Genomic DNA, 12,146 nt, shown 5'->3' on the forward strand with positions numbered 1-12,146 from the left:
GAATGGTTCATCGATCTAAGGCACCCACCCTAATGAGGCCATTAAAACAGCAGCACACACAGATACTCTTAAAAAAGCTCCTTGAAACAGCAAACAAAACCCTTGCAAACAATGTTAAGACTGTAAGGTTTGTGATATATGTTGATGTATACATCTCAAAAGAGACAGCAGTAATTAATCTATAAATATAATATTTATATAAAGATTTGACGTGTTAAAGGTCTTAAAATGTTTGTGCTGACAAGTGTCCTCTAGCCTGCATGTCACCTGCCAGTGTCCTTACCTCCAGGATCTTTGTCTGGATTATATTCTAGAGCGTTGCTACAAATTAGGTCAACATCAGCCAGAAAGTCCTTCACAGTAAGGTATTTGTAGGTGTCGATTTTGGTCATTATCGTTGACAAGTCCATTGGCTGTCTGATAACTTCAAGGTAATCTGACACCTAGAAAAGAGACATCACATTGTAAATAGAGGCAGAAAAAAACACAGCACTGGAATAAGAACCAGGTCAAGTGTGCTTCACCTTTACAGTTGAACATGTTTAAGTATTTTGACTGATCTACAGTAGAAGCAATACATATTGAGAAAGATTCACTGCTCCCTTTCCAGCTGTCATGCATAGAATACATTGCTAGCCAGCATAAAACAGAAAGCAAAGGCACATAAATTGGACATCAGTGCAGGGTCAACAAAATCGTCAGCCCCAAAGCACCAACTCAGATCTACAAAACTGCACCAATAACTTGTGGCTGAACTGGTAAGGGCACTGACCCAAGAGCAGACCAAGTTCTAGGACCACAGGTTCAAGCCTGAATCATGTCACTAGCAGACTGTGACTAGGACACATTACAAACACTGACCTACACTTGCAGGTCTGCAGTTCTGCCAGGGAGGAAAGCACCTCTTGTCCAAGACTCACTGAACCTCCAGTAGGGGGCAGTGCAGTGCCTGTGACATCTAAAAGATCAGTGGCTTGAAGGTAGGAGGGTCAGAAGAGTTTGCCTGTGCTTCCTCTTCTCCCTTGTGTGGTCAAGAGCTTCAAATTATAAATTACATGAATTAAAGAACATGCTACACTAAACAATTGCAGTATAAAGTGTACTGATACTATTAGCTGGAAGCTGGAAGAGATCCTTTGATCAATTAACTACTAACTATTGGGGCGGAGCAGTGGCTCTGTGGAAAATGGAGGAATTCAGAGGAATCCTGCACCGTACAATGGCTGACCCTGCACTCTGACCCCAAGCTTCTCTCCCTGTCTGTGTCTGTGTCTCATGGAGAGCAAGCTGGAGTATGCAAAAAGACGAACAGACAAGCTTCTCTCCCTGTCTGTGTCTGTGTGTCATGGAGAGCAAGCTGGGGTATGCGAAAAGACAAATTGTCTAATGCAAGAAATTGTATAGGGCTAATAAAGTGATGTTATGTTATTGGTAGTTAATATGGGCTGGATGGGCCAAATTGCCTCCTATTACTTGTAAACGTTTTATCTTCCTTGTCCAAACATTTATACTTATTTAAACAACTAGGCTTGTGCAGATGTATAAACAACCTTCCAGTTACATGTCTACAACTCTTAACTACTGCTCCTCAGGAAGCTTCATCATAGGCCGCTATGTGATATACAACCAAGCCATAAACCACAAAACAAGTTCAGAGTGATCTAAACGGGATTGAAAATTTCAGTGTTTATTTTCAACAACAAACCCCTTTTGTCATAATGAAGATGAGTAACACTATCCGTATTCTACATTTTACAAACTATTGGAGCCCTGAGCTTCTGCGCCTCTGACAGAATCCAGATAAAAGGATATTTAATTCTGAGATAATATTTCCAAGTCGATCTTTTGTATAATGCATGGCAAAATAACCAAAGCTCAAAAGACACATTCAAAGCTGAATTAAATTATAGGAAGAACGAAATGAGACAAACAGATTCAAAGCCTATTGATTGGCATCTCCTATCAACTGTGGGCCAATTACAAATAATGTGAAACAATCAGCTTCTCAACCCAGACACAAACTTATGAGGGACCAACCGTGTTACACTATGGACAATTTCGCTTCGCTTGCTGCAACAATCAAACCGAACCAGTTCAAATATCATGCTGAAGAGAGAAGAAAAGAAATGCAACGTGTTCTCTTTTCAGCATGGAATAAACCTTTGCTTGTTCCTTTGCAGCCTACGCGTGCTGACGCAGCTACCTACTTGAACCAGTTCAAAATATGTTTAAATGAGCCTCCCCTGATCAAAGACAAAAACCAGATTCAGATTCAATTCAAGCCCCGACTAGCAGCTGCCACGAGAACGGCCGACCACCTCCTCGATGTCCACAGGCTTGCTGAAGATGCTGAAGCGCTTGTCAGTGGCTAATCGCTTGGTGACGTCCCTGAGAAAGAGCCGCAGCTCCCGCAGCGTGTTCTCCTCCTGGTCCTCCAGCCTCTTCTGCTCCTCCTGGGACAGCTGGCGAGGCGGCTGGGGCTCGGCGGGCACCAGCTCCTCCAGCGCCTGCAGAGCTGAGTGGGGGCAGTTCAAACGTTAAAATCGCCAGCACAGCAGAAGCACATTCCGCAAGCTCACAAGATCACACCTACGTCTGCTATCACCTCTCCTGCAGATCATTTTCCTGCATCAAGAAGAGATCATTTTTGAGCCGCTGAAGTGTTCTGCAGTAAAGTTCAATTAAGAGCGAGCGTGCATCCACGACACTGACTGAGCAACGTGTGTTAATGCAGATGTTATGCGGTCCAAAGCGGCATGTTGATACGTTGAAAACATACAACTGCAGACTCCAAAATCAGGCGGGTATAACAAAAATTAATTCTTCAATATAAATTTCTTCAAAGCCTCATATCTGAACCACAAGCACTCTTCAAACTAGGTCATTTGCTCAACAAACAGCACTGAAACACTGTAAAGTCTCCACAGAAACCATCCTTTTAGTTATCGCGAGTAAGACTAATAAAATGCGTAATACTATAGCTCCATTTCAGAAAAGACAATTTTCCAAAAGTGACACAGCTGGAACAGATACCGTGTGCCTCTCTGTTCTTCTTAAACAGACTGAACTCACAAGCTTCAGGTCTATGCTTACAGATATGAGGTATACTCATTATATTCTGCCCCCTTTTTTAACTAAAGAGAGGTAACTGGTTAACTATACGAACTTTCAACTTGTCACCAGATGGCCAGAGAAGTGCACAGTCAGGGAATGAAGCACAGTGTTATACTGACACTGTGTGGCCTTCCAAGCAAGGACTGCAAAAAAGACCAATCAGAGCATTCCCAGAACTAAGAGCTCTGTCATATTCAGACAAGTTAAAAGAACAGACTCTCTTTTGCTGAAAACAAAGAAACCTATGGGGAGATTTGATGGAGGCATTCAACATCTTGAAAGGGATTTTAAAAAAACACAGCCCTAACCTCTGCTCCTAAAGTCAGCAGAGACGAGTCCCAGAAAAGAACAAACAGGAAAGAACTGAAAGTGAATTCAGGAATCTGTTTTCTCACAGAGAGGTCTGAGTGAGTAAGGAAGAGGAACAAACAGCCAATCAAAGTTGTGAATGCTGAATGAGCAAGAAAAGACCTGATGAGATTAGTAGATATGAAGGGCCTCAATGGCAAGAGGTTAAACAGACCTTCAGCAAAAATGAAAATGCTTAGAATTCCTCAGTTGTATCAAACTGGCAATATTAAGTGATCCTTTCCGATGTAAGTGTGACAAGATGCAATATGCCAACATTTTTTAAGTTCAATTTTTGAAAGTATTATGAGAGACATGCTCAGACACCAAGCTAAGTGTCAGAAAATGCAAAGTTAAAATATTAATCTCAAACAGTTTCCCAAATTCTTCTAAAATGTTTGAGGCTGAAAGATTAAATTAACTCTCTTATTAAAGCATACTCATTGCAAGATAAGACCTGCTGCTGATGGTGTCAGGGAGTTTCAATTTGCACACTACATTTCAGTGATAATGAGTATGATTACCTCACACTGTGCATTTTTATGAAATTTATCTGATCTGGCCAAGAGAACATTGCATGCTGCAGCTGCCACTATTTCTGACAAATGCGATCATTGACTGCCTATTTAAAGAAAGAACAATATCAGTGCAACTGATCTGTCAAATACAGGGCAGCACTGTGGCACTGCAGTTAGCATTGCTGCCTCACCACTGCCTCACCACTCTTGGTTCCAGGATTCAGTTCTGAATCACAGCACCTTTTGTAAGAAGCCTGCATGTTCTCTGTCGCTATGTGAGTTTTCTCAAGGTGCACCTGTTTCCTCTCACCTCACAAAGACCTCAAGTCCCACTTTACCACCAGCGCTTTTCAGGATATTCACGGTTTGACCTGACCCAGTTGGAAAACAGTTTGTCGTTGACCCGTTGGTCCTTTCAAACTGGAACACGTAAAGGCTTTCTCATCAGGCAATTCATATATTTAATACATCGGAGGTCATGTGATACCTGTCCATTTCAAAAGGATTAATTAAAATCTGTTTTTACTTTTGTGTCTGCCACTTAAAACAGTTTCTTTAGATGTTCATGCCCTTATCAACCCCAAAAACAAACCACAGTGTTTTTTCTCTTTCAATGACTTTATGACAGATTGACACGTTACCCTCACTCCTGGCTCAACTTGGATCACAACTACTGCCAGACTGCTTACAGCTTTTGGTTCCTGCCCAGTTCAACAAAATGGCCAGTGCAAATTGAGATTGCTAGGCCTTTTGCAACACTGAAGAGATTTTGAAAGCCAAGCAAATGAAAAAGTTATTGCCATCCTAACTGCGGCATTTCAAAACACAACAGTGAAGTGCTAAAGGCCAGGAACATGTGTTTTAATTCATAATTGCTCTATTAAAACATTTGTCCCTAAATATTCTTAATGAACAACTGAATGGTTGGTCATCAAGGGCCTTTGATCTAAATAACTTCCACAGATGCAGTTTGTTGAACAAATTTAGACCAGTTTTATTTAATAACTTTCAAAGCCTTTCTTAGGCTCAGTACTCTGCCAAATGAAATCCCATCACTGCCTAGCCCGGGGTTATTCAAGACAAAACTTTCCTTGCTAGAGCTCAGCGCTGCCTTTTAGGCTAATCACGAGAGCATTAGTTTAATTCTGTTCACTGTTCCTTTCTGGGAGATTCTACACATGACTTGAGCTGCGTTTCCAGAGAGCACGAGGCCAGTGAGGTGACGGCTTCTCGAGGAGTGTGAAGTTCTTTTAAATATTACCCAATCAACCATAAAATTACATTTAAAAAAATGGAGACTTGGCACGCTTGCTAATATGTTCAAGTGACAAGCGTGATTTTAAAGTCACTGACACTTTCCAAGAGAATAAACATGAGCAGGAGAGTAAAAGCTTGGCAGGTTGCAATAGCTGACAGAGGAGAAAAAGTTCAGTGGAACAGCATGTGTCCAAATGCAAATATAAAACAAAGTTCCCAAAAGGTGCTACACCAGATGAAACAGCAAACGCAAACAGTCTTACACTTCTGAGGTATTGTGGTGGCTTAGGAAGTTTATGCCTCGAGGCACAATTTTCACCCTAGGTATCATAACTTTTAAATTGTCTTGGATAGCCTGTATAACTTTATTTGGCTATAGTTTCTGTTCAACACAATGTCATACAGTGACTGCAATATAAAGGTCTGTTTCTCAATTGTCCAAGACCACCATCCACTACAAGAACCTGATTCATTTTCACCAGTTCTTACTCTTTCATGGACAAAAAAAAGAGGAATCTATACCCCTTACTAAGAATGCAATGGTGGTCCCCCTATGACAAAGAAAAGATACTATTGCCCAAATCACAAAAACTAAAGCTTACACTTGTCTTTACTCTCTTCAGTTTTTCCCTGCAGACACTTGTCAGTCAGGTTTTTGTCCACATTTTGACTTCATAGTCAGTGGGATTTTGTTTTGGGAAAAGGAATAAGAAACGGAAAATGGTGCAGTTAAGAAATATTCAATGTCCAAGCAGGGGAGATCTGAATCCGTCATTTAGTATTGTGTTAATGTCCGCTTACTACAGTTGTTATTCATAAGTGTTTGTGATGCTATTTACTTCCTCTGTCCCAGGAGCAACATTAGCTCATTCAATGTTAGCTAAATATAGCAATGCTAAGGGTAGGTGTCCAGGAGAGCAGCCTTCTGTCACAAGGCCCTGCTTCCGAGTCTCACCCTACCTGCTTTTTTCCTGCGTGCAGGAGGTCTCGCTGCCTGAACGAGAATCAAGTCTTGGAAGAACTTTCTTCTGTCCTCCTCACTGGGCCTCTTCAGATTTACAACTTCTCCATAGCTGTTCCTGAAGATACATTTCACCTGAAAAAAAAAAGTTATAGTATACCAGTTTGTAAAAGAATAAGAAAACATATCAGTGAGGGTCTTGTTTCATCCAAGAGGTTTATTATCTCAAACAGCAGGCAATAGGCATCCAAGTCAATGCTTGTACGTAAACTAAGAATTGGACAAACAGAACAAACAAACTGAACAAACAGAGGGAATATCCAAGGAGTAAGTGCTCAAATGCTTATGTCATCAGTGTATTTGGAACACCGATATGATTTAGGTAGTTAAGAAATGAGCTGGAATGAAAACCTGCAGACACACCAGTCCTCCAGACCCAGGATTGTTAAAGATATCCAAATATTGTTATATATATATAAGTTATATTGATATAGATATATTACAGATATTGGTATATAGATTATATTGTTATAGATTCTGGTAAAACTAACAAGGTAGTAAGGTATGCAAAGACTATTATATGTTACTAGATAACATTAGCAGACACTGTAGAGATATAAAGATATGGGACCTATCTTTTTAAGCAACCACAACCAATCATTTAAAAGTAGAACTAAGCAATACATTTTAGTATTGCCCGTAGCTTACATATAAGGTCTTTATACATCACACCAAAATTACAGTTTTAATATTTACAGCCGTTTTCTACAGCTCCTCTTTTCATTAAACAGAGTTCATTTTCTCATCCCATCACTCTGGCTAGTTTTCTTGTTTTTTTCCCTGCCTGCTGCATTTAATAGTTAATAAGGACACATCTGTTTTTCCAGAGAAGACATCGGGTAATTAGTTTAGTTAAAACTGATCAAGGGACTGGAATCAGAACTGGATTATTGGATCTGCATCAATAAGCCACAGCATTTAAATCTCCGAGACAGAAACAAAAACACCCCTCAAAAAGCTGAAAAAAAAAACATATCCAGGCTCCTTGGGACCAATTTATCAAGTGTTGTCTTAGCCCTCGAATGCACTTTGCATTTTATCTTAGCAGAAAATCAAAGTTAAAAGGTTCTTGAGAAATAAAGAAATTAAACTCAATATGCAAATTCAACCTCCAAATTCACCCTGCAGTTTAACTTATAAGTTATTAAACAGGTCATTCCGTTTAACAAGGTGGCCTAGTTCCACAGAGCATAAGGAAGCATTGGTAGTACAATACAATATTTTTTGACAGTCTTGACAGTATCGGGTTTTGTACACCATGAATCTTCAACGACATCAAGGATAGAGGTTCATGCCCCCGCTCCAAAACGCTCACTAATCAAAAATATGTTTGGAAATGCTTTAATATTCATAAACAACAGAATAATTAGAACTGATTGGCAGCTGTCACACCTCCCTAACGCAGAGCCACAGGCATCTCACAGCGGTAGTGCTGTCAGTGTTCTCTCTAGTACAGTGTGTCTTTATGAACTGGGATTCCCTAGTGAGGCCTCGCTGCTTCACAGAAATCAGCCACCCTTTGCTGTACTGAGGGTTCTGCCACACTGTACTTCTTTTAATGGATTTCCAGTACAGAAAAAAACTGCCTGATCTTCACAGGTGAAAAACAAAATAATGATTTTTAAAATATATATCTCAGGGCGGGGGGCACTAATAAACTGAATTAACACCCCCCTTGAGTAGTTTCCAGAAGTATATAAACACTGCGTAAAAAGCAGGAATTTGTAATAATAAACCAGCCATCTCATAGTGGTCACAAATATATTTTTATCATTTACGTTAAAGCTGAAAAAGGTATTTTTTGCTTCAAAATTGGCTTCTTAACTGAAGTACACAAAAAGTGTTGTTGTTGTTAAAAGCGCTAAATTACAAATTTCCTAAAAAGTCAAAAGATTTTCCCATCTGATACATGCACTTTTTTTTACCAACATTTTTAGCCAAGCTCTCCTGGGTACCTGCACAAGGAACTAAGTTGTCTAAACGTATTATCATCACTGCTTCTTTGGTTAAATTTTTCCTCCTTTCATCTACACAAATTCCTTTAGTATCCGTCCTTGTATTTTACACCTGAAAGTTATTGTAAGAATTAGTATTTCTGAGATTATCATCACACGTCTTGGCTGAGTTCTTTCCTTTTTACTGCCGCACTACCCATTCAATGTTTCATTTTTCTTCATCTCGCCAACATCCATCAATTGTGTTTAACACAACGTGATTTCAATGTCAGAAACATAGTGTGGTGTTACCATTTTTATATTTCAAAAACAGAAATGTGGATACAACATCCCGCACGATAGGCTTTCAGAACGAGCCAAAGAAAATGAATACCACAGTAACCATACTGAAAGACTATTGGACAAAAGACAACTGTGTCACATTTTGAGCCTTGGAGAGGCGAATGGGAGAAACATTCTCTGGGCCGCGACAAGTGGGTTTCACACACTCGAACTGCATGGGCAACGGGGGAAATTAAGGCATCTCATGATGATTTAGAGGACATGCCTGTTCTCTCTAATGGAAGGGCATCAAGGTGGCAAGTACTGTGCACACGCTGTCCTTTCGTCTAGGTTACGCCTTTCACTCTCACCTGCATAAGCTTCAGAAGTTAATGGCCCTGAAGATGAAGGTAGTTTTGAATCATGTTTCTAAAACACAGCAGTTATGCGGTACACAAGAGCAAGACGCCTTGAATAAGGTAAGACCACCTTTCTTCTGAGAGCTGTACACTCACTTCTGTCTTTCACACAGCCTTGGATGAGATCATCGGATCAATGTATTATCAGCAGCCCCACAAACTAGATGGGCTAAATGGTTTCCACTCATTTGCAGCCTTTATGTTATTATGTTCAGACAGATAAGCAGTCTATTCTATCCAATAGACAAGTTTTGAGCAATTTGTATGATTTTAAATCAAACATCTCCATTGATGTTACTTCTCCAGATCTGCATCCTCTCCATTTGTAGCATAATACCTCTGGTAAACCCTATAACATCATGCACCGTGTGTATGGTATTTTTTTTGGAGAAGTGTTGACCTCATTTTCCTATCACTGCACAATCCTTCTCCTTATAAAGGTAATAAACATCACGTTAAATTTGAGGACAGATATTAAAATACTCCTACGTGCACCTGGCCTGTAATTAATCAAACACATATTGATGTGTTGAAAGGTGAGAAATTACTCATTAACAAGGCTTTTGGAGCCACGTTATGGTTTGCACACGCCAATCAAATCATGTTAAGATAGAGACAGACTACTCTTCTGCTTAAGAAAGGTTACAAACAAGAGTAAGCCACTCCGTCCATCCAGCCCATTTAGTAGTAATTTGGCAACTGATCCAGAGATCTTTGCTGATAATCCAATGCAATCCGTCTGTTCACAGGAAACATAAAATTAAACTCATCTGATGTTTTTTTTGTTCTGTTTAAAGTTTTAGAGCACAATGGACTGCACAATTCTCTGAAACCATGGCAAAAATTGGCACAATACCATAAATGCAAAGGAGCAAAATGCTTAAAAACTTTACCAACAAGTTAACATTTTCAGAAAAGTTCTACTGATGCTGAGCAAGCCCGTTTCTAAAATATAAGGCCTCCAGTCGACACACATAAAATCATTCTTGACCAGCCCTGCAGAAGGTCGTCCTTCACGTGAAAGGTAATGCCGGCAGAATTTATACACCAAAAGTGCATGTGCTGCTAAAAAATTCACACCTTTAAAGAAGGCGCCCTGGGAGAGACAAAGACAAAGGCAGACACCCCTCACTTATCATCCTCCAGCACTGCAATGATCAAGCAGCTGCAGCTGACAGGCGCCAACGGTGGGCCGGCCGCCAGCAGCTCCCCCACTGCGCCGCACAGTAGGAGGTGCTAGCAGGCGGAGGGGCTGGTGGGAACTCTAGGGGAAGCCGGAGGGATGAAACACAGGCAGCCAGCCGTATATGGAAATGAGGCTCTTTTATTTTCGTTGCTCGCGTCTTTAATAATTCCTCGCAGAGATTTAAAGTGAAGCCATTGAGGTATGGTGCTGCGATTGGGCGGGAGGGGGAAAAAAAAAATCAAAAGAAAAAGGAGGACTGAAAAAGAGCACCGAGAGGGGCTGAAAACAAAAAGACGAGGAGCGCGAAAGAGACGCTCTTACCTCCTCCGGGAGCGCCGCATAGGGTGTTTCCGAGGTAGCCAGGACGAGGACGGGACAGAAGGAGGGGACATCCTGCAGGAGGGTGAGGAAGGTGGTCCGCACCGTGTCGTTGATGGCCTCCCACCAGTCGCTAACGTGGGGCATGTACACCACGCTGGGCACCGTCCTCCGCGCTTCACGGAACACCTAGAAGACGCCACGCAAACACAGGGCAGGCGTTAGGGAAGGACAGCAAACCGCAGCATGGACGGCAGCCAAGGTCTGGAAGGGGCATTCAGAGAACTAGCAGAACAAAGACCTGGTTCTTTTAAAAATCCCAAGGCACTGCCCCAACACTCCTGCACAAAATAGATGAGGAAAGACCTCCACCTGTTCCTATGTCATTCCATACCTATATAGGTCTCTTTTATAAATGAAAGCTCCACACAGGCATTTACATGTCATAAATGTCATTTCTAGACGTCATTTATAAGGTCACCTGGATAACCTTGGAGGTATGCATCCAAGAAGGGAACATAATGAAGATTTATCACAATATGTATAAAACACTTTTTTTTATTAAGGGGTTCATGTTTGTGTTAAATGTATTATGTAAGGTGTTGTATCTTTTACCTGCCTATAAAGCAAATATCCCTTCTGTGACAATAAAGGAAGTAATGATGTTAGTCTCAAAATACAGTACGTGCAAACATTTAGAACAGCTTTACAGGGGACACAAGTGCCAAATGCTCAGGTTATCAAAAGCTGCAGGTGTTTAGATCTACAATAAAGCTTCCCATACTGGTGGGCAAGCACCAAACATGACAGGGGATCTACTAGTCTTGGCTCCCCTGCTGGGGTCACTGGCGCTCAGTCACCATGCTCTTTTCAGTCCCGAAGCAAGTCCATCACAGTTGTGCACATAAAAAATTGATTTGGTAAAGTTTTGTCAACCCATCTTCTGTCGACTGCTCATGAATTACACATTAACCCCATCACATCTCAAGGGTTGAGGACAGAGAAATAAGCAGCCAAGGCAACCCACTCATACAGCCCGATATCTCTTAAGTGTTGAGGTCTAAATCTTTTAGAAAATCAGTGTTTTTTGTCGTTAAAATCACTTTAATTTTCGGTTCCGCAGTGGTTGTCCTAAGTCCAGTACTTCTGAAATCACCAACAAAAAAATGACAGTGCCCTGCATCAACAAACAGGCACTTAAAAAAATATTTATAGTGGACAACTTTCTAAAATTATGTTATACAGAAGAAACTGCTTTGAGAGCTGAGCCAATATGAGGGAATAAAACTGTAGACACCTATTGCCAGAAAGAGGGAGTGGGACACAAGATTACACTGGTTTTCTAACAGCAAAAACAAAACAAGGCTCTCGCAAAAATCTAAAAACAACCCAGAGCTTTAATGCTTATCGACAGAATATGTCGATAGGCATTTTTTACCTCTGTGTGTATGTACATGTGTATATAGACAGAGGGACAGGGGGTACACATTATACACATTACACATCAGAGGGGGTTCAGTCTTAAAAGGTGGGAACCCACTAAATTACAACTGCTTTATTTTTTTTCTACAGCACCGTAAGACACTTTTACTGAAGAATTTCTAAAACTTTTCTTTTTAGGGTGTCTGCAACATGGGATATTAAACGTCACTGAACCATTAAATAGGAAAAAAAAATCTTCTTTGTGGTGATTTCACATACCTTGAGCACCACTATTCTAGAACCAAGGAGAATTTCAATGCATTCCAG

At 40.8% G+C, this 12,146-nt stretch overlaps 1 protein-coding gene across 1 annotated transcript in view; it reads right to left on the minus strand.

Moving 5' to 3' along the window:
• atad2b (ATPase family AAA domain containing 2B) overlaps nt 1-12,146 on the minus strand; it is a 98,333-nt gene that overhangs the window by 52,401 nt on the left and 33,786 nt on the right. The window contains exons 19-22 of the mRNA XM_088626146.1: nt 10,401-10,586; nt 6,198-6,333; nt 2,319-2,515; nt 284-443 (exon numbers count right to left, since the gene is read on the minus strand). Of these exons, the coding sequence (XP_088482272.1) occupies nt 284-443; nt 2,319-2,515; nt 6,198-6,333; nt 10,401-10,586 (679 nt within the window). The remainder of the gene's footprint in view (nt 1-283; nt 444-2,318; nt 2,516-6,197; nt 6,334-10,400; nt 10,587-12,146) is intronic.

Source organism: Lepisosteus platostomus, chromosome 3, assembly GCF_059453375.1.
Source record: "Lepisosteus platostomus isolate fLepPlt1 chromosome 3, fLepPlt1.hap1, whole genome shotgun sequence".
In the NCBI taxonomy this organism is placed as follows: domain Eukaryota; kingdom Metazoa; phylum Chordata; class Actinopteri; order Semionotiformes; family Lepisosteidae; genus Lepisosteus; species Lepisosteus platostomus.